The sequence below is a fragment of the Pinus tabuliformis genome, chromosome 5_2, assembly GCF_031772625.1.
Source record: "Pinus tabuliformis cultivar Carrire ecotype Pingquan chromosome 5_2, CPIR1, whole genome shotgun sequence".
NCBI classification, from domain to species: domain Eukaryota; kingdom Viridiplantae; phylum Streptophyta; class Pinopsida; order Pinales; family Pinaceae; genus Pinus; species Pinus tabuliformis.
Window position 1 is genome coordinate 186,978,136 of NC_142306.1, and position 24,505 is coordinate 187,002,640.

At 37.5% G+C, this 24,505-nt stretch overlaps 1 protein-coding gene across 1 annotated transcript in view; it reads left to right on the forward strand.

Moving 5' to 3' along the window:
• LOC149158192 (mitogen-activated protein kinase mpkC-like) overlaps positions 1-24,505 on the forward strand; it is a 298,794-nt gene that overhangs the window by 117,136 nt on the left and 157,153 nt on the right. The window contains exon 4 of the mRNA XM_089433910.1: positions 2,755-2,830. Coding sequence (XP_089290036.1) covers positions 2,755-2,830 — 76 coding nt within the window. The remainder of the gene's footprint in view (positions 1-2,754; positions 2,831-24,505) is intronic.

Genomic DNA, 24,505 nt, shown 5'->3' on the forward strand with positions numbered 1-24,505 from the left:
AGGCCCGACTTGTACATTTGGTGGACTTATGACTCAAAGAAAAATTCAAATTTCATTTTCTTACAAATGTCCAAATATGACATGACTCAAATAAGTTTCTTTGACTCATAATAAATTCTATTTTACTCTAAGAATGAAGAACATGTTTTGATCAAAATAAAACAATATAATTAATGCGTTAATAATGAATTTATATTACATTATGAAGACCGTCTCTAGTTACAACTTCAACGGTCAAGACTGAAATAGGAATTTTATCATCTTCTTTTCATCTATTTCATTTTCTTACAAATGTCCAAATGCGACACGACTCAAATAAGTTTCTTTTGACTCATAATAAATTCTTTTTGACTCTTTTAACTCTCTAAGAATGAACATGTTTTGACCAAAATAAAACAATATAATAAATACATTAATAATAACTTTATATTACATTATGAAGGTCGAATCTAGTTACAACTTCAACACTCAAAACTGAAATAGACATTCTATCATCTTCTTTTCATCAATTTCATTTTCTTACAAATGTCCAAATGCGACATGACTCAAATAAGTTTCTTTTTTGGCTCATAATAAATTCTTTTGACTCTTTTAACTCTCTAAGAATGAACATGTTTTGACCAAAATAAAACAATATAATAAATACATTAATAATGAATTTATATTACATTATGAAGGTCGGCTCTAGTTACAACTTCAACGCTCAAGACTGAAATAGACATTCTATCATCTTCTTTTCATCAACACTATAGTTCCAATGGGTTTTGTGATGAGTCTCAACTCCCAATTACTATAAATTAACTTCCTCTATGTTTTTATTCTCATACACAAAATTGAACTAATTTATGCTTTAAAATTTGATAATCATAACCGAGTGTTTTTAATAAGTTTTTTAGCATTAAAGAAATAGAGAAACAATATTGCTAATTTAATATTTTGTAATTCTTTATAATATGATAATGTCACAAATATTTGAAATATGCATAATATGCTTGCCACTTATATATTTGAAATATGCATAATATGCTTGTCACTTATCTATGTTTTGGAGTATACATTCTATCATCTTCTTTTCATCAACACTATAGTTCCAATTGGTTTTATGATGAGTCTCAACTCCCAATTACTATAAATTAACTTCCTGTATGTTTTTATTCTCATACACAAAATTGCACTAATTTATGCTTTTAAATTTGATGATCATAACCTAGTGTTTTTAATAAGTTTTTAGGCATTAAAGAAATAAAGAAACAATATTGCTAATTTAATATTTTGTAATTCTTTATAATATGATAATGTCACAAATATTTGAAATATGCATGATATGCTTGCCACTTTTGTGTTTGGAAATATATCAACCAATTTTCTAAAGGGAATAAACAAGGTATTACAATTTTTTTCATTTAGTTTTTAAAAATTATTCTCAAATCACTTTTACAGAAGATTCGACTAGAACACTAGGACTCACCTAAGACTTTGACGAAAAATTTCACCCTAGCTTCGAGGTGAAGTTGGAGGGATAAACTTTGCCGACCATCTGTGTTTAGAGTCAATGAGATGAAACATATCCTAGGATGAAATTATCGCTGAAATAATAGGCTTACCTAGGTTGGTATATACATTCATAGTCTTACTAGCATTATTTACATTAAAAAATTGCAGAATGAGTTTACAATAACATAGTGTTGATGACTGATGATCTCAATCCTTTGAAGAAAAATATGGTACATTTTCTTCCTCAGAAATTTGAAAAAATTAGTGCAATAGGTCGAATAGGTGGCTTTTGGAGGATTGGGCCGACTTGTACATTTGGTGGACTTATGATTCAAAGAAAAATTCAAATTTTTTTTTTCTTACAAATGTCGAAATGTGACATGACTCAAATAAGTTTCTTTTGAATCATAATAAATTCTTTTTTACACTTAACTCTCTAAGAATGAAGAACATGTTTTGAACAAAATAAAACGATATAATAAATACATTAATAATGAATTTATAGTACATTATGAAGATCGATTCTAGTTAAAACTTCAATGCTCAAGCTTGAAATTGGAATTCTATCATCTTCTTTTCATCAATTTCATTTTCTTACTCAAATAAGTTTCTTTTGGCTCATAATAATTTTTTTTTTGACTCTCTTAACTCTCGAAGAACATGTTTTGAACAAAATAAAACAATATGATAAATACATTAATAATGAATTTATATTACATTATGAAAATTGACTCTAGTTACAACCTCAACGCTCAAGACTGAAATAGGAATTCTATCATTTTCTTTGCATCAATTTCATTTTCTTACAAAAGTCCAAATGCGACATGACTCCAATAAGTTTCTTTTGACTCATAATAAATTCTTTTTTACTCTTTTAACTCTCTAAGAATGAAAAACATATTTTGACCAAAATAAAACAATATAATAAATACATTAATAATGAATTTATATTACATTATGAAGACCAGCCCTAGTTACAACTTCAATGCACATTACTAAAATAGACATTTTATCATCTTCTTTTCATCAACACTATAGTTCCAATAAGTTTTGTTATGAATCTCTTATTCGTGTTTGGGAATATATCAACTAATTTTCTGAAGGGAATAAACAAGTTATTACAATTTTTTTCATTTAGTTCTTAAAAATTATCAAACATGATTTTTATAATGTTTTTATTTTTGAAAATTGTTGTGTTAATCACATTCTATCCATAAACAATTTATACTAATCTTAAAACATCATTTTTCATTTATGTAGTGATTGACACTTTTATAGCACCATCTCAGACACCATCTGGAACAGATGTTTATATTGTCACGGAATATGCTGACAAGTAAGTTTTTACTTGTCTATGTTATTTATTTATTTTTTGGTATAATTATATTTGTTCATCATTCAATTTCATACAATAAAATGATTTTTTCATTCTAAAATTAAGTCTACACTAGATTTCCACATCAAAACGCAAATAACAAGTGTCTTCCAAAAGTCCCCATAAAATGACAAGGGTCTTCCAATAAAAGGAGATTATGTTTTTCAGAATCAAGAGAAAAATTTATTTACACATTGAATGTTTCAAAACTAATGTTAGCATTAGTTATTTAACATGGAACTTCATTGAATACTCTGAAATTTAGCCTCACTATAAAGGGTTAGGGACTAGTAATATGTAACTATGGGTTTATTTATTTTGCATTTAACCAATATTCTATAACTTGTTTTATTTTTTTATTTTTTTTAATTAATTAATTTACTTATTTGTTCTAAAATTGTTGATTTAGAATACTAATGATATTTTGATATATGATATGTAGTTTATTTTTTTTAATGATGTACTTATATTGTTTAAGGTAGAAGAGTTAAATCATAAAGGTGTGTGAGGGGACTAAACCAATGAAGAAATGAGAATATGTGGCCTAAGAGGAGTAAAAGAGTTAGATTAAGATTTAACAATAAATTCACAAATTAGACTTTTGAAAAGATTAAATTTTAAGGGAGTTGAAGAAACTTTACAAAAAGGAGGGGAGTGATACAAATAGGTAAGTAAATGAATTCAATGCATTAATTACATTGGATTAGTCATCAAGCACAATATTTTATACAAAGGATCATCAGTAGGAGGTTTGATGGGGAACCAAGAATTTCAAAGCCTCTGTGCATCATGTTTCATAGATTGTGGCAAATAAACTATGAGAATTTTGAGGTTTAAAATGGGATTACTAAGGAAAATAATAAAATAATAACAAAAACAATAAAATAAAGTGATGTTTTTATTTTATTTTTTGTAAATTAATGTTTTATATTATTAAAAAAATAGAAGTACATTGTTGTAGCAGTTGGTTATTAGAGGAATTTCATGTTCATCATTGACACTATCATGGGTTTGACAAAACAAAAAGAATCACCCTACTTGGGGATGGTTTTTGAAATGAATTTTCTATCCTTGGTCCACCCAATAGGAAGTAGGTTGGCCAAATTAATTTGTGAATTATTGTTGAGAACTAGAGGAGACTCCTTATTAGTGTTAGAAGATCTTGATTCATGAACATGTTTCGAAATACCCAAAGATACTTTTCTATTCATTGATTTCTTGTTTTCAAGGGTTATTGGATTCCTTGTTAAGTCCTCATGAGTCTAATGAATAATGGTGGTGAGATACAAGGTTTCAAATTTTTAGATTTGAAAGTTCTATTGAGATGTTTCTTGCTGGGATTTGACTAAGGGTAGGAATTTTATAAATGTCCAATTTGAAGACAAACTCAACAACGAAATGTAGTGTTCTCATAATCTAAAGATTGGGTCTAATGATAATCTCCGATTTGTAATTTTTTTTTTACCTGGAAGCACTTTACTAATGCCAATTTACACACAAATTCTATTGTAGGTGTACAAGCCAAGTTGTCCTTGAGAGGGATCTGTGGTAAGAAAATGACCCAAGGAGTTTCCAGTACCTTAAAAATAAGAAAGTGACATAAGTGGCCAGTTAATTGGTAATTTGAACCCAGATTGGGAGCTTGGTAATAACTTTTGTAGATAGGTCAAAATCCAAAAACCAAGGGGTTATAAACAAACCTGTTATAACAGAACCAAGACCCACTACTTAGGGCCTTCTAGTAGTCTTCTGGTTGAATGAAAATCACTATAAAAAAGACTTCTAAGTAGAAAATGACCTTGCACTTCTTGGTCTAGGAAAACTGAATCCACTTATAAAGATCCTCTATATGCAACCATAAGCCATTAAAGTGACAGATGAGCTCTGTCTCAATGTAGAGCTGAAATAAATCCTCCAATTCTGGGTGCAAAATTTCCACATAGGGTACATCCTCTACTTTGTCCACCTAGAACACCCTCATAGCTATCTGAGGTTGATAAGAGTTGGGGCCTGTCTTGAGGGAATCCTTGAAGAGCATGGGCTTTGGTGCCTGTTACCACTCAAACTAGTAGGGGTCTTAGGAGGGGATCCTATAGAGAAACTACTAGGCCAAGGGGAAACAATGGAGCGATAACCCACTATCACCTTAGATAAGGCTCCCTTCTCTTTACGGACTTTCAATGATGGGAGGAGACCCTGTATAATAAGGATCACTATAATGAATATATCAATGATAGGATGAAAGGTGATCCCAAAAGCCTATTCACAAGAGAGACTCAAATATGTGGCTTGCTTGCTTTGGAATCAAGGTGAAAGGCTCTCTAGGAATGGCTAGGAGTGCTTTAGGGGCTAGGGTTTGAAGGTATGACTTGCAAAGGATATTCCTAGACCTCAATCCTTGTGGAAACTTGGTTTCTAAATGGTGCTTGAAGAATTAGCTTTGGTAAGAAGTGGGACCACGTGGGACCAAGCAGACCCAAAATTAGGTCAAGGGCATGGAGTTGATCACCCAATGAGGGACTTGACCTAATTAGGGAGGAGAATAGGATCAAAGGACAAATTTTCGTTTAGGTTTGAATTCAATGATCCTAATGAGGATACTAGCCAAGAGAAAACTAGGGGAAAAATGTGGTCCTTGACTTAGGGCTTTCTATATCTGTTGGGTTGCAGAGCCCCCCTTGATTGTGCCAATTGTGCAGCAGGGGGGTCACAAGGGGGGCGGTAGCCCCCCCTGTCCAAGGGGTTTGAGGGGGGCGGGTAGCCCCCCTCTATGGGGTTTGGGGTAGCGCCCCGAGGAAAAAAAATTTGGACCCTATATTATGTTGGGCATACCTACCTATGGTTTTGTGCATGATTTTTTCACATGGTTTTGGACGCAATGGTTTTCGGTCCATGGTATTGGATGCTTCGGCATGCATATATATGTATTGTAACATTGAAAGGAACATAATGAAAAATCAAGCTGGTAGTCCCAGTTTTGGGATCCAGGGGAAAATCTTTGTGTATATGTGTTTTATGTGTTATGCTCTCGCTATTGTTTATTTTATGTGTTTTAGAATTCATATGCAGGTAATTTCTGTACGGGGTTAAAACCTACAATATCTCAAGATCCCACCATCGAATTTGCTTGAACTTTGGATGCCCTTTATAGAAAACCCCAACACAGTTGTGGACCAAAAATCAAAGTGTTTGGATTGCTAGATTGTGATATAATTGATTCCCTAGGTGACCTATGTAGGCTAGGCCTAGAAAAGGAGGGAGGTGAAAATAATAAGCGTTGAAAGTGATCACCTATGTAGGATTACTACCTTGTCCTTTGGGACAAAAGGAGTCAAGGATAATTTATGGTTTGGAAATATTTCACCCAATCAAGGAGGTCTTAAAACTTTGCATGGCATTAGGGTATGAGAGTAGCTACTTCAAGGACTTTATACTTCAATTTTCAAGAATTGATGATTTATCAAGATGTATTTATCACAAATTATCTCTAGGAACATTCACCCCTTCATACATGTCCCATGTGTTGAAAATGGCAACAAGAAATGCTATAAATAGCATTTCAGGTACTAGTGTTGGATATAGCAACAAGGAATGATAAAATAGAAATGCTAAAAATAGCATTACTATAAATAGCATTTTGGGATGCATTCCAATTTTAGATAGTCCCTAAACTAAAATTGAGAATTAAAATTCGAATTTGATCTTAGCAGCTGTTTGAAAAATAATTAATTAATTCGTCTTGAGTTAATTAGTTGGAGAAAATCAAACATGAAGTCTATGTGAAGACATGCAACAATTATCCCTTTGATTGAAGAAGTTATCCCTTAATTAAGGAGATCAGGATGAGTTGTACTTTGAGTTGTAATTAGTTAGCTCAGTTAACTGAGTTAAGTCCAATTAGATTAGTTCAAACAGTTTGTGGAACTGATTGTGAGTTCAGTTAGTTAATGCATGCATGCATGTAACTAGTGTACTTTAGATAACTGAATATTCTCTCATAAGTAACTCATGCATGTCAGTTCAGTTAGAGACCCAATTGAGATCAGAGGAAGGGAAAATGTACTATCAGTTGGAGGAATTTTCCTATATAGGAAACTCATCCATGCAGAAGGAATTATCTCCTTCAAGATTGCGCAGTTATTTCAGAGGTCAGGTGTGTGTGAGAGGAGAATTCACACAGGTGTTAGCCAGAGGACCCAGGAGAAACTGTGCAAGGAAATAGAAGGCTTGGAGGGCTGGAGGAAGGTATATGTTGTGTCTATTCAGTCTATGAGCAGCATTGAGGGATTGTACTGAGAGTTGGATAGCTTGTGAGCTAAAGCTTTGTGTAATCCAGAGATATTTCCACTTGTATGATAACACAGAGATCGGGGTTTTTAGTTGAGGCTTTCCCTAGATTATTCTTATGTGTTCATGTGTGATTGGTTTTCATTCTCTGTTATATGTGTTCTAATTGATCTTGCTCAAAATCGATTATGTTTCTACAAGTTTGTTTGTAGAAGTCGATCAAGTATTTTGCTTTAGTACATTGAATTATCAGTTTAATCCACAGTGAGAATTTCTACATGGTATCAGAGCTCGCTGATCTATAGAGAAATTTCTACACCATGGCGTGATGCAATGCTATAAAAGATCATAATTTCCACTAATTCGTATTGAAAAGCAGTAAATTTCATATTTGTATGGCGAAAATCTTAGAAACATTCATGTGACAAAGTAAATAACAAGAATAAGCATGAAAAGAGCACTTACATATACAAAATAGTATATCCAATCATCAAATTATGCCAATAATGAAGCTCCAAGACAAGAGAGAGATATCCAAACATAAAAATTCATCCATAACATCCAAACTCATCCTCCAGAAGGGATAGCAAAATTCTCACAAGAGCAAATAACCCAATCTAAGTGATGATGAATGAGAGAGAATGCCTCTCTTTTATTTATGCAATCATATAAGGGATTTGAATGGCCTAATTTGGACTAATAATGCCACTAGAATAAAATAATGTGCATAATAACATTACTTGTGACAATCCCACCAAATAGCTCAATAAGATAAGAATAAGCCTCTTAAGAGGGTTGAATGATCAATAAAGTGAGTTGTTGGGCATTTGAGGAGGCCTAATGAAGTTCAAGGGATTCCATGATGTACAAATGGACTCCAAACATAGTGGACAAGGGGTTGGCCCCTTGTTTTCCAAGAAAGAACCCTTGGTGCTCCCAAGTGGGTGTGGGGACACAAGGACATCCTCATGGGTCTCCAAGTGGATCGAAAATGCATGTAGACTGTCTGTAAGGGCTAGGATGATGATATAATCCCTCCCTCTACAATAGGAGACATCCAATGGACCCTGGAACATATGCCAAGTGTATGGTGCAAGTGTGGAGCAGGCTAGGCATGGTGAACCATGTGCATCATCCTTCTCTTGAAGTTGTAAGACTAGAAATCAATGAGTGGTGTTGGGGATCCATGAAGTACTCTCTATTATGGTAGAGGCCCAAGGCTCTCAACGCTCACCCTACAAGTTCCAATGTGGCCCTCTAGAGTGAGAGGACCCCATATAGTGAGATCAAGCCCCAAATGGAAATCCACCTACAATCCTGCATAAGATCCAATACATCCCCTTTCCCTCCAATACAACAAATAATTAGAATAATCAAGTAATAGGACTTACAAGTCATAGAACCAATGGGGCACATTATGGTGGCATGCCCTTCCATAGCGGGCTTTGGCATGTAAAAGTGTCTCCAAGTTCAATAAGGGGGTTAATCAAGGACCCTATTAGGTGGTTTCAACATTTATAGGGGGTGACATGTCCATGATACATCCCTCAAGTGATAGGTGGCACATGATATAGTAATGGAACAAAATGGGGATCAAGGTAATTATCATGCCATGGTACAAGGGTAGCTATAATAAGGGAAGCCCACACCTGGGGATGTGAGTAAAGGAGGGAGAAAATCGCGGTACATGAGTTACCGTGACCTTTGTTTTTCCACCTTCCTTCATGTGCCTTTTTCCTATGATTGATTTTTCTTCATAACTACTTAGAGCTTTAGGGAATGAGAGCATGATGAGTAATGTGTAGTAGTGGATACCCCCTTAAGGTGGGGTGGTTCATTTCCCACCATGGGTTGGGACAATCATGGGTTCCTCAATGATGGAGGGGGGTCATCTAGGGCCTATAAGAACCAGGGTGATAGCCATGGGTAACAAGTAGAGCTCATGTTTGGCTTTTCTCCACATGCTAAATTTGTATGTCTCGACCATTTTTTGAATTTTGTGGTCCATTTCCTGTTGGGAGTGGCCAAAATATGCTTTTTCTTTTCTTTTTAGCTACATTAACCTCTGGGCATTGTTTTAGGCCTAACCAAGGTGTGGACAAAGGGAGGGGGAAGCTAACCCTATGTGGACCCAAAAGGGAAAAGAGGTGAAAGGGGCTTAAATGAGTAGAAAGGGAGTGATGTATATGGTGTCGAGAAGCAGGACCATGCAACCAAAACTAGGATTTCCCATGTAGTGCCAAACCTAAAGCTAATGGCCAGTAAAGGAGATTCCACTAGACTAGGATACAAGGGTAACCATAAAATCGGGCAGTGGAGACAAGGATACAAACCTAACCCACTCTTTCCACTGAATCCACCCACCAATCCATGCCCAAGAGTGCCCATGACAAGTAAGGAAAATTACTCAACTACACCAATGAAAATCTATACCTTTGGGATTGGAGACCCACCTTCAAACATACATTCATGAAAATTAGTCGAGGGACCACATGGATAGATTAGGTGGTGAAGGAAATGGCACATTGAGCTATCTGATGGTTACTAGGGGTTCCTGGCTACCAACTGAGGACCATCTGAGAGAAAAAATTTCTCCTATGCATACTACCTATAGGTGGTGGGTAACATTTGGCTCCAACTCGGACATGAGCTCTCACAACGGTGTGCAAATCTAGTCAAACAAGAGGTCATGAGAACACCAGCAATCTCTTGGTACTACAGACCTGTTACCTACACATATCAAAGACCGAGCACATGGGGCAGCATGTTTTCATGGTGTATTATAATCACCCAAGCTTAGTATTAGGCCATAAAAATCAACAAGAAAGTAAAATCATTTTGAATTCAATTTTAATCTAAATGTAGCTAATCTATCACGATAATATCATATGATGTTAGTGCTAATGAGAAAATCAACATGCAATGCATCTTAGCCTAACACGCATATAGTTACATATAATACAATTCTAATACTAAGTGTAATCATAAACCCTATGAAACCAACATATCATCATATCAATATACATATGCCTGCCAATATGATTACTCATTTAGAAAATCCCAAAGCGAATATTGATACAATTATAAAGTGGATGAAGCTGGTGGGAGGTGGGAAAATATGATCTCCATATGAGGTAACAAGAATCCCTAGGAAAATAAGTCAATTTAGAAGTATGGGGCTTTCCATTTAAGTACACAATGGTGGAATAAATTGTCACTCTCAATAACTCCCTATCACAATCATTTCTCATAGCATTATGTTTTGTGGATGCCACAAGTTCATGATGGGAGGGTAACAGATGGAAAGGGAAGGAAAGAGTGCAAAAAATAGGTTGCTCAAGGTGATAGTCACATTAGAGAGGGGAGGTCATGGAGTGACATAATCCCAAGGGTGTGTCCAAGGAGATAAAGTATATTAAATGAGGGTCCCTTCCTTGACACTATACTCAAAAGGGGGAAAGGGCTCCTGGTCAATTGAGATCATATGACAAGGGGTGAGGTAATCACTTATGGATGACTCAAAATGATAAACAAGAAGGAAAGGAGATGGGGAAGGTGACATATTGTATTTAATGGGTCTCTTTTCTTGGAAATCATAATCTAAAGGCTCAAGTGATTTGAATATACTCCCAGAATTACAAGGAATGAAGGTAGGAGAAAGGGCCCTATCAAGTCTCTCATCATTAGTATCAAAGATAGGGTCTTCCCAAAAATGAGAATCAGTTACTTCCAACTACCCTCTTTCATGCAAGGGAAAATGATGATCCTCCTTCCCATGGGTATAGATGGTTATGTAATCATAAATAAAGGCAATACCAATCCCAACATCATCCTCCCTATTAGTATCATAAATGGGAGCACAATCAAATTGAGGACCAAAAATTTCCCATTTCTCCTTTTCATTGTGAAATTAATCTCCAATATCAACTTCCAAGGGGATAATTGGATTACCTTCCCCAAGTTTCTCAAAATGAGAGTCATCAAGAGTAATATCCTTGAGAAAGATTAGGTTAGCCTCAACTTGACTTTCACTCATCCTCCCCAACACATGTGTTCTCAAAATCATCCTTTTCATGATGTGGACCCAAGGAGGACTTGTCATCCCGCTCATCACTTAGATTCTCAAGGTTTTGATGATTCTTTATGAAGGCTTCCTCATGAATTCTTAATGCATGGCATACTTGAAAATGTCTAAGAAAGCCATCAACGAACTCCTCAATAAATGAGATGCTTTTAGGTTCGTCATTATGCAACCATGAGTTATGATCATGGAAAAATCCCATGAATAATAGTATAAGGACATCTTGGTGGAGCACTTTTTCCTTTGAATCATGCACAATAAATCTTTCCATGTGATCAATTACAAAGAGTGGATTACCATCAAATATGGGCATCCCGCGTACCATCCTTCCTATGACATGATTAGGGTGCCCAAGGATGCTAGTGATGTCCAAAGTGGGAAAAAATCAAAGAAAGACATCCTATTGAGATATGCATGTAAACTATGTAGGAGTTTCCAGGGTGAATTTAAAGATGCCTAGAAAAACGCTTGCTTCAACCTACAAGCATCGACCTTAAAGTACAATGAAGAACTAGGGCATCATTCTACCAATGGAGTCACCAAGAATGATATATCAATAATGTCGTAACAGAAACAAGAAACACACCTTGTGTCCCCGATAATGGCGCCAAAAATGTTATCACTAAAACTAGCAGGGTTCCTAAGAGGGAATCCTATAAAGAAACTACTAGGTCAAGGGGAAACAATGGAGCGATAGCCCATTGTCACCTCAACTAAGGCTCCTTTCTCTTTATTGACTTCCATCCATGGGAGGAGACTTGGTATAATAAGGATCACTATAATGAATATATCAATGATAGTCCGAAAGGTGATCCCAAAAACCTATTCACAAGAGGCTCAAATATGTGGCTTCCTTGCTTGGGAAGCAAGGTGAAAGGCTCTCTAGGAAGGGCTAGGAGGACTTTAGGGGCTAGGGTTTGAAGGTATGACTTGCAAAGGAGATTCTTAGACCTCAAAATCCTTGTGGAAACTTGGTTTCTAAATGGTCCTTGAAGGATTATCCTTGTTAAGAAGTGGGACCACACGGGACCAAGCAGACCCAAAATTAGGTCAAGGGTATGGAGTTGATCACCCAATGCAGTACTTGACCTAATTAGGGAGGAAAAGAGGATCAAAGGATAAATTTACTTTTAGGTTTGAATTCAATGATCCTAATGAGGACACTAGCCAAGGGAAAGCTTGGGCAAAAAATGGTCCTTGAGCTAGGTCTTGCTATATCTTGAGATCCCACCATCATATTTGCTTCAAATTTGGATGGCCTCTAGAGAAAAACTTAGCGCAATTATGGACCAAAAATCAAATTGTTTGGATGGCTAGATTGTGAGATAATTGATTCATTATGTGACCTATGTATGTTAGGCCTAGAAAAAGAGGGAGGTGAAAATGATAAGCGTTGAAAGTGATCATCTATGGAGGATTAGTGCCATGTCCCTTGGGAGAGATTGAGTCAAGGGGAATTGTGGTTTGGAAAGAGTTCAACCAATTAAGGAGGCCTTAAAACAACTTCACATGGCATTAGGAATGAGAGCAATTGCTTCAAGGACTTTATACTTCAATTTGAAATAATTGATGACTTATCAAGATGTATTTATCACAAATTATCTCTAGGAACATTCACCCATTCATACATGGCCCATGACATGATGCAGCACTATAAAATATCACCATTTCCACTAATTCGTATAAAAAAGCAGTAAATTTCAAACTTGTATAGCGAAAATCCTAGAAACATTCATGTGACAAAGTAAATAACAAGAATAATAATGAAAATAACACTTACATGTACAACAAATTATATCCAATAATCAAATTATGCCAATAATGAAGCTCCAAGATAAGAGAGATATCCAAACATTAAAATTCATCCATAACATCCAAACTCATCCTCCAAAATGGGTAGCGAAAATATCACAATAGCAAATAAACCAATACAAGTGATGATGAATGAGGGACAATGCTTCTATTCTATTTATACAATCATCTAATGGATTCGAATGGCCTAATTTGTACTAATAATTCCCCTAGAATAAAATAATGTGCATAATAACAATACTTTTGGTGACAAGCCCACCAAATAGCTCAATAACATAAGAATAAGCCTCTCAAGAGGGTCTAATGATTAATAAAGTGAGTTGTTGGGCCTTTGAGGAGGCCTAATGAAGTCCAAGGGGTGCCATGATGTAGAAATGGACTCCAAACATAGTGGACAAGGGGTTGGCCCCTTGTTTTCCAAGCAAGAACCTATGGTGCTCCTAAGTGGGTGTGGGGGCACAATGACATCCAAATGGGTCTACAAGTGGATAGAAAATGCTTGTAGACCATCTGTAAGGGCTAGGATGTTGATATAATCCATCACTTTGTAGCGGGAGACATCCTCGAAACCTTGTAACATCTGCCAAGTGTATGGTGCAAGTGTGGAGCCAACTAGGCATAGTGAACTAGGTGCATCATCCTCATCCTAAAGGTGGAACACGAGCAATCAATGAGTGGTGTTGGGGATCCATGAAGTACTCTCGGCTATGGTGGAGCCCCATTGCTCTCAATTTTCACCCTACAAGTTCCAATGTGGCCCTTTAGAGGGTTAGGACCCTGTATACAGAGACCAATCCCCAAAAGGAAATCCACCTGCAATCCTACATAAGATCCAATGCATCCCCTTGCCCTCCAATACAACAAATGATAAGAATAATCAAGTAAAAGGGATTACAAGTCATGGAACCAATGAGGCACATCATGGTGGAATGCTCTTCTATAGTGGGCTTTGGCATGTACAAGTGTCTCCAATCTCAATAAGGGGGTTAATCAAGGAACCTATTAAGTGGTTTCAACCTTTAAAGGGGGTGACATGTCGATGGTACTTCCCTCAAGTGATAACTGGCACATGATATAGTAATGGAACAAAGTGGGGATCAGGGGAATTATCCAGATGACATGCCATGAAGGTTTTAACCCCGTACAGAAATTACCTGCATACGAATTCTAAATCACAGAAAAATAAACAATGTGAGAGCATAACACATAAAACACATATACATAGAGATTTTCCCCTGGATCCCAAAACCGGGACTACCAGCTTGATTTTTCATTATGTTCCTTTCAATGTTACAATACATATTTATACATGCCGAAGCATCCAATACCATGGACCGAAAACCATCGCATCCAAAACCATGGATCGAAAACCATAGGTAGGTTTGCCCAACCTAATATAGGGTTCAAAAAAAAAATTTCTCGGGGCGCTGCCCCGGACCCCGTAGAGGGGGGCTACCCGCCCCCCTCTAACCCCCCGATTCACTACGTGGGTTAGTCGTGGAAAGAATATAACACAACCCAACAATCTCCCACTTGTTTTTTTCTTTCCACAGGGGGCCACAAGAGAGCTTAGTCCTTTTTCTAGCCCTGAAATGCCCATTATTTCTCTACACCAAGAGAACTTCTCAGAGCTCACAGATTTTGTCAATGCATTTGCAGTATTCTTCAAAGTGTCCACCTTTACCAGCAACACCTTTTTGTCTTCTATCATATCCCTCACAAAGTGATACTGAACATCAATGTGCTTTGTCTTTGAATGATAAGCAGGGTTCTTTGCCAAGAAAATTGCACTTTTGCTGTCACAGTCTATTCTTATAGCTCCCTGTACTAACCCCAATACTTGAACACAATCTCTGCAACCAAACTGCTTCCTTGCTTGCATGAGTGGCTGCCATGTATTCTGCCTCTGTAGTTGATAGTGCCACTACAGATTGTTTCTTACTCATCCAACTGACTGCACCTCCAAATAGGTTAAACACATACCCACTTGTAGATCTTCTCTGATCCAGATCTCCAACCCAGTCTGCATCAACAAAGCCACGAATATCCAACACTCTGTCCAATCCTGGTCTTCCTTGGTAGCACAAACCATAATCACTAGTGCCATGAAAATACCTGAAAACCCGCTTCACTGCTGTCCAGTGCTCCTTCCCTGGTTTTGACATAAACCTGCTCAATACTCCCACTACATGTGCAATGTCTGGTCTAGTACAGACCATTGCATACATCAGGCTACCGACTGCACTTGCATATGGAACACGGGACATGTCCTCTTCCTCTTCTTGTGTCTTGGGACACTATTCAGCAGATAACCTCACACCTACAGGAATAGGAACCTTCACCGGTTTACTATCCTGCATATTAAACCTCTGCAGTATTGTCTCAACATACTTCCTCTGGTTTAACCAGAGCTTCCTCTTTGCCCGATCTCTTTTAATTTCCATGCCCAAAATATAGTTTGTAGCACCAAGATATTTCATGTCGATTTTGGAGGACAATTGGGTCTTCAAATCCTGGATAATTTCTTTATCATTTCCAACCAGCAACATATCATCCACATACAAGACCAGATAAATAAAACGGTCACCAATTAATTTGAAATACACACAGTGATCTGCTTTGCTTTTGGTGAAGCCAAGTCCCCGTATAAATGTATCAAATTTCTGATACCACATCCTTGGTGACTATTTTAACCCATATAGAGACTTCTTTAACTTGCATACCAGTTCTTTCTTACCCTTCACCGCAAAGCCTTCAGGTTGCTTCATGTAGATTTCCTCTTCCAAATCCCCGTGAAGAAATGTTGTCTTCACATCCATCTGTTCTACCTCAAAATCAAAAGCAGCAGCAACAGATAAAAGTAACCTAATAGAAGTTAGCTTAGCAACAGGAGAAAAAATATCACCAAAATCAATTCCCGGCACTTGGGAATAACCTTTTGCTACCAACCGAGCTTTGTATTTCTCCACCTTCCCTTCTGCATTTGTCTTCTTTTTGAACACCCATTTGCTGCCAATGGGTTTCCTTCTAGCTGGCAACTCCACCAGATCCCAAGCCTCATTTTTGTGCAAAGATGCCATTTCATCAACCATGGCCTCTTTCCAAAGTTTTCCATCCTTTGAATCTATTGCTCCTTCACAGTTTTGGGATCATCATTAGTAACAGACAAAGCAAAATTTGAACAGAAAGCAGAAGGACTATACCTTTTTGGCTGCCTTCTTTCTCGAACTGATCTTCTCACAACCGGAGTTTGTGGCTCTTCATCTTCTGATTCCTCCTCTGCTGCAGAGTCTGATTCTTCCTCCTTTAGCCCAAACTCTATCTTCTCAGGTTTCTTTGGTTGGACTTCATGTTTAATAACATATTTTACCTCTCTGAACACCACATCTCGGCTGTACACAACCTTCCGTGTGACTGCGTTCCAAAGCTTATAACCCTTTAAACCATCCTTATACCCAATAAAGATGCACTTTTCAGATTTACTATCCAACTTGGTTCGTTTCTCCTTTGGAACATGTACATATGCATCACATCCAAATACCCTCAGATGTGAAAGAGAGGATTTCTTACCAGTCCATACTTCTTGTGGAGTCTTATCCTCCAACGCTGATGAAGGTGACCTGTTGACCAAGTAACATGCAGTATCCACCGCCTCTACCCAGAATTCCTGTCCTAAATCGGCACTACTGAGCATGCTTCTTGCCCTTTCCATCAACGTCTTGTTCATCCTTTCTGCGACTCCATTCTGCTGAGGTGTATATGGAGTAGTCTTCTGTCGTGCTATACCACACTTCTTACAGAATTCTTCAAATTCCTTGCTACAAAACTCTCCACCATTATCTGTCCTCAACACCTTTATCTTCTTCTCTGTCTGATTTTCCACCAGAGCCTTAAATTCTTTAAACCTGTCAAAGACTTCAGATTTCTTCTTAAGGAAATATATCCATGTATTCCTTGAGAAGTCATCTATAAATGATACATAGTACACAGACTTACCCAGTGATGGAACCTTCATAGGTCCAAACACATCACTGTGCACAAGCTCTAATATCTGTTTCGCCCTCTTACCACCAAAGGGGAAACTCACCCGATTCTACTTCCCATATACACAATTTTCACAGAAATCAAAATCCAGAGAGTTATTACTCATACCTTCTACCATACCTTTACCATGAAGTATTCGAAGGCCCTTCTCTCCAATATGTCCAAGCCTTTGATGCCACAACATGGTCTTCTCTCCAGAGACCACTAGATTTTCAGCTCCACTTTCAGGAACCACAGAACTGTTGCATCCATCAACAACAGTTCCACCTTGCAACTTGTACAGAGTTCCAGTCCGAACTCCCCGCATCAATACCAGTGCTCCCCGAACCATCTTGCAGGTATCCTTCTCGAACACTGTTTTTACGCCTGCATCATCCAACTTGCTTACAGAAATCAGATTTATAGCCAATGCAAGAATATGCAGAACACCCGGAAGTGTTCTAACCCTTCCACCTTGCAACTTCAACTTTAATTTTCCACGACCAATGATTCTAGCCTTCCTATAATCTCCTAAGAAGACATCACCACCATCGTATTTCTCATACTCACAGAGCCACTCTCTATGGGAAGTGAAGTGAAAGGATGCACCTGAGTCAATCAACCATGCCTCATGATCTACATGTATACTTGAAGAAGCCAAGTACACATCCCCACCTTCATCTGAGGTGGTTTTCGCCTCTGTAGAAGGAGCATCATCAGATCCCTTTCCTTTTTCAAGAGCTTTAGATTTACAGTCCCTTTTGAAGTGCCCTTCCTTTCCGCATTTCCAGCACACCACCTTTACAGGTTTTCCTGGAGATTTAGATCTCCCTCTAGATTTAGATCTCCCACTCGATGACTTATTTTTGTTTCTATTCTGGGACCGTCCTCGTATAGACAAGGCATCACCATTCTAGCTCTCCATATTTTTCCGTCTCATTTCCTCCGTCAGCAAGGCTGAGACTATTTCATCAAACTACAAAGCAGTTGCATTGCTACCTATTGCAATAACCAAACTATCCCACGAATCTGGTAGAGAACACAACAAACTGATGCACTTATCTTCATCCGAAATTTTAATATCAACAGACGCTAACTGACTTACCACAGTATTAAATGCGTTCAGATGCTTTGTCACTGAGTCTCCATCTTTCATCCTCAGGTTATATAGATTTTTCCACAGGAACAGTTTATTCACCAGAGACTTAGATTGGTACAAAGTCCCTAACTTGTCCCACAAAGCCTTCGACATAGCTTCCTCTGATACATTCAACAATACTGAATCTAAGACACACAATCGTATTGTGCTCTTTGCCTTCCGATCCAACTTCTTCCATTCTTCATCGGTCACTCCCGTTGGTTTAGTACCTGGATCTACCGCGATCCACTGATCTTTATCCACCAACAGATCCTCCATCTTGAGTTTCCACAACTCAAAACTCTGACCATTGAACTTCTCGATCTCTATCTTTCCGCTGCTCGCCATCTTCTTTCACCACCAGAATCGATCTCGCAAATCTCCCACTGAACAGGGTCTACCACAGGCCCGAGCGAAACCCCTCAGCAACAAAGGCGTCCCCTTGAAGCCAAAACAGCTCTGATACCAAATGAAGGTTTTAACCCCGTACAGAAATTACTTGCATACGAATTCTAAATCACAGAAAAATAAACAATGCGAGAGCATAACACATAAAACACATATACACAGAGATTTTCCCCCTGATCCCAAAATCGGGACTACCAACTTGATTTTTCATTATGTTCCTTTCAATGTTACAATACATATTTATACATGCTGAAGCATCCAATACCATGGACCGAAAACCAACGCATCTAAAACCATGGACCAAAAACCATAGGTAGGTTTGCCTAACCTAATATAGGGTCCAAAAAAAAAATTTCTCGGGGCACTGCCCCGGACCCCGTAGAGGGGGGCTACCCGCCACCCTCAAATCCCCCGGACAAGGGAGGCTGTCGCCTCCCCGCTGCGCAATCGGCGCAACGAAGGGGGGGCTCCGCCCCCCCTCTAACCCCCCGGTTCACTACGTGGGTTAGTCGTGGAAAGAATATAACACAACCCAACATGCCATGGTACAAGGGTGGCTATAATAAGGGAAGCCCACACCTGGGTATGTGAGTGGAGGGAGAAAATTGTGGTACATCAATTACCTTGACCTTTATTTTTCCACCCTCCTTCATATGCCTTTTTCCTATGATTGATTTATCTTTATAACTACTCAGGGCACCAGGGTATGAGAACACGATGAATATTGTGTAGTAGTGGATACCCCCTTAAGGTGCTGCGATTCATTTCCCACAAGGGGTTGGGACAATCATGGGTTCCTTAATGATGGAGGGGGCTCATCTAGGGCCCATAGGAACTAGGGTGATGGCCATGGGTAAGGGGTAGAGCTCATGTTTGGATTTTTCCCACGTGCTAAATCTGCATTCCCTGGCCATATTTTGCATTTTGTGGTCCATTTCTTGTTGAAAGTGGCTAAATTATGCTTTTTATTTTCTTTTTAGTTGCGTCAACCTCTGGGCATCGTTCCAGGCCCAACCCAAGGCATGGAAAAAGGGAGGGGGAGGTTAACCATATGTGGACCTAGTGGATATATGTGGACCTAGATGGGAAAAGAGATGAAAGAGGCTTAAATGAGTGGAAAGGGAGAGATGTATATGGCGTCGAGAAGCGAGACCACACAACCAAAATTGGGATTTCCCATGTAGTTCCAACCCTCAAGCTAATGGATAGTAAAGGAGATTCCAAAAAACTAGGATACAAGGGTAACCACAAAATCAAGCAGTGGAGACAAGGATACAAACCTAACCCACTCTTTCCATCGAATCCCCCCACCAATCCATGCCCAAGAGTTTGCATGACAAGTAAGGAAAATTACTCAACTACACCAATGAAAATCCATGCCTTTGGGGTTTGGAGGCCTATCTTCAAACATTTATTCATGACAAGTGGTATAGGGACCACATGGCTGCCTCAGGTAGCAAAGACAATGGCACATTGAGCTATCTAGTGGATACTAGGGTTTGCTGGCTACCGATTGAGGACCATTTGGGAGAAAAAATTTCTCCTATGTATACTACCCACAGGTGGTGGGTAACAGTGCCAAAATGCCCTCCCAACCCTAGCTCTGACATTTAGTTAAGAAATAAAAAAGATAGAGGTATCCTTCTTAATGTCATAGTCTCTGAGATTCAAATCCATCATAATTTTCCTTCCTTCGAATAGAAGCTTCAATGAACCTAGTGAAATTACTGTCCACTCTTGTATTTTGACTACCAGTGTGATTATAACATTATCCTCATTGACCATGATGCAGAGGAACTCTCCAGACAGAGCTTGGAAAAAAATGGGAAATTTTTTAAATCAATTTCCCTAACTCCTTACCCATTTGGTTGGTTCCATTTGTCAAACACCTTATACAATTGTCTCCTATGCCACTCTCGAGGTGGGCTTCTCATTCAGGATTTTTGACAAACATTTTGCAGGCAAGAAACCCTTCAATGGCCATTCCATGCCACCACTTGACTTTCGCATAAACATCACAACAATGGATATACCCATTACATTCAAGATAAATATTGCATAGACATCACCACTTAGATGAAAACCCCTAATCCCTCGGGCTCTCGGCCACCAACATCAGAATTGATTACGAAATTGAGATCCCCATGTGATCCCATGATAGACTCCTTCACGAGCCTACTACGAATCTTCCATTACAACTTAAACCTCTCAACCATGTAACTTGTACCTCTCAGCCACCACTACCATCATATGTTCTTGTCTCCATGGTTCACAACAACCAAATTATTTATCACACAAGTTATGAGTTTTTAAAGGAGAAGAAAGAAAACGATTTTTTTTTTGCATTTTTAATTATCTTTGTATAGGTTTACTCAGAAGTATAGGAACTCAATTATTTATTTGGAATTAAATTCACATGTAATGAGTACCCATTATACATACTTTTAAGTAGACTCACATCAAGGAAAGTTAAAATCATTTTCTTTTAAAGTATTTGCAGTGTTTCTTGATATTTACTAAAAAGTGGGTACTCATTGGATGTGAATTTAATTCCATATCCAACAAGTGCTTAGATTTTTCATAAACATATATTTTCCTTTAAAAATATTTACCCCTAGTGATGACATCATCGTCTCGAATCTTATTGATTCTTTTACACTTAATTTTGTCTGTAAATTTTTTTATTTGAGGTCCACTTTTCACCTCAAAGTTCTCATTGTGTGGATTGGAAAATTAAGTTCACATTAAGAAATAAATAATTGTTAAAATTTGACCCAATTGACCACCAATTAATAGAAGTGTTATGTACTTATAATACAAGTGTTAGAATCATTCCCCAAGTGGGGGTGATATTGACAAAAAATCACTTGGAAGGACATGAGGTGAGCAAAGGTGAGGAGAGAAGAGGGAAGGAAGAAAAAACATCAGAAAGACATTAGAAAATACAAGAGGTGAGAGGTAATGACTCTAAGTAAGATTTAGTGAAGGAAATAGTGAGGAAGATGAGTGGTAATAATACCAATTTCATTTAAACATATTTACCCCTAGTGATGACATCATCATATTGAATTTTGTTGGTTCTTTTACACTTGATTTTGTTAGTAATTTTTTTTTATTTGAGGTCCGTTTTTCACCTCAAAGTTCTCATAGTGTGCATTGGAAAATTAAGTGCAAACTTGGCATCAAGAAATAAAAAAAAATTAATATTTGATCCAATGGAACACCAATTAACACAAGTGTTATGCACTTATAATGAAAATTTTATGTACTTAACATAAGTGTTAGAATCATTCCTCAATTGGGGGTGATATTGACAAACAATCCCTTGGAATCACATGAGGTGAGAAAAGGTGAAGAGAGAAGAGGGAAGAAAATGGAAATGTTAATGAAGATAAGATAAGGTGAGGAATGAAAAGGGAAGGGAAAAAAACATCATAGAGGCATTATAAATACAAGAGTTGAGAGGCAATTACTCTAGGAAAGAGCTAGTGAAGGAAAGAGTGAGAGGAAGTAATGCTAGTGTATTGATTAATGAAGATGAGAGGTAATAATACCAGTTTCCTTTAAAAATATTTACTCCTAGTGATCACATCATCATCTTGAATCTTATTTGTTCTTTTACAATTGACTTTGTTAGTAAATTTTTTCATTGAGGTCCATTTTTCACCTCAAAATTCTCATAGTGTGCATTGGAAAATTAAGTGCACACTTGGCATAAAGAAATAAAAAATGTTAATATCTGACCCAATGGACTACCGATTAACACATGTGTTATGTACTTATAATACAAGTGTTTAGAATCATTCCCCAAGTGGGGGTGATATTGACAAAATATCCCTTGGAAGGACATGAAGTGAGAAATGGTGAGGAGTGGAGAGGGAAGAAAATGGAAATGTTGGTGAAGATAAGAAAAGGAGAGGAATGAAGAGGGAAGGAAAAAAATTATCAGAAAGGCATTAGCAAAAACAACAGTTGAGTGGCAATGACTCTAGGGAAGAGCTAGTGAAGGAAAGAGTGAGAGGAAGTAATGCTAGTGTATTAATTAATGAAGATGAGAGGTAATAATACCAATCCTAGATAAGAGGATGGAGTGGGAGATGATGATGGTGGTGAATCATGGTAGAAAGAATGATGAAACAATTCCATCATGGGGCTAGTGAGGGTGTAGGTGACCACACTAAAAAAGCACTGATGAAGGTAGAGGAAGTGATAACATTGACTAAAATTTCAAGAGGGTGTAGGATGAGGTAACATTAGAAAAGAACAAATAAAGGTAGGAGATAAGAGGTGGAAACATTAATATGTAGGTCAGAGGTGGAAACATTAACATATATGCCAAATATGGAAACATTAACATATATTCCAAAAATGGAAACATTAGCGGTCATGAAGGCATAAGAGGAGGGGACAGAAAGAAAGGACAAACATAGGAAAATGAAGGGTGAAGATAATGTTAGGAAAATAATAGTGAAGGAAAGAGGCGAGAGGAGGAAGGAGGTGTTGGAGATAATAAAGTGATCCTACAACTATAGGCCACATGATGTGACTACCAAATCAAACATCTCAAGGAAGAGACCAAGAGGTTAGAGGGCGATGAGAAAACCTAACTAGAGAGAATACATCTTGAGTCAAATATATCAAACACAATGACTTATAGGGAATTTATTATTGATGTGGTGAAAGATAAGGGAGGAGAAAAAATAGAGAATAGAAAGGAGGAGAGAAGAGCATGTTTTTAATTTCTTAAGATAGGAAATTGCCAATGCTAGAAATAAAAGGTGAAATTTGGCCCCACAAAGGCCCCATCTCAAGATATATATTCAGTCAACTTGGTTAAACATATCATAACATGGAGACGCCTTGACATTGGTGTAACTATAAACTATCTTGAGCTACCAATGAGAGGCTAGGGCTAGAGGAAATACTTATGCTAGCAATTCGAAGAAGGGAAAGGAAAGAATAAGTGAGGGAAGAGGGGATATAAGGCATTTCCTCAAGAAATCCATGGAAAACAAGAGAAAGGATAAGGTTTAAATGATCCAAAAAGAATCATATGATTAAGGAGTTGGATGAAACTACTTTGAGAAGGAGGAGGGAAACAATTCCATCCTAAAGGAAGAACAAAGAAAAGGAAGGGAACACTTCCTTAGTATAAGAGAGTGTACATGCATAAGCATTAACCAAGAAGGGAAAGAAAATGAGTTCAAATGAGCAACAGACACACAAAATATCATCCACAATGGAGATGGTTGGTGACAGATAGGACAAGATAAAAGAGGACAAGAGGCATGGATAGTAGGAAGGATAAAGAGGGCCTCTTGTAAGTGAAGAGGTTCCAAATACATGACTCCAAGGAAGTGGTTAAAGAGTTAATTAAGGGACAAACAAAGGAGGATGAGGCATTGAGGCAATCTTGGAATCCAAATTCTCATTGTAGTTCCAAGCATGTTAAATAATTCCAATTCTTTAATTCTTGGGAGACATTTTAACACAATAAATGAGGTGGGATGGAATTTTAGAAGTTAGGAGGAACATCACCTGAAAATTGAGTTGGGGGAAGAAACTCAATGTCACCAATTTCCATTTTGATTCAAATTGAGGAATAATTATGTTAAGTTCAATTGAAGAAACTAATATAAAAGAATTTTAATCTCAAGGAGTATAAACTTGGATTGGGGTAGTAGGTAGGATGCATTAACAAGAAAAGGAAGAACCTACTTGTTGAAGGAAATTCGCACATCAGTGAAAGCATGATCATATAAGGCATTATATATTCAAAATTGTCTAGTGGGATGAAAACTCATATGTTTAGGTATCATATCTTAACAAGAAAAGGAAGAACCTATTTTTTAAAGGAAATCCCTCAGCTAGGGAAAGCATGATCATA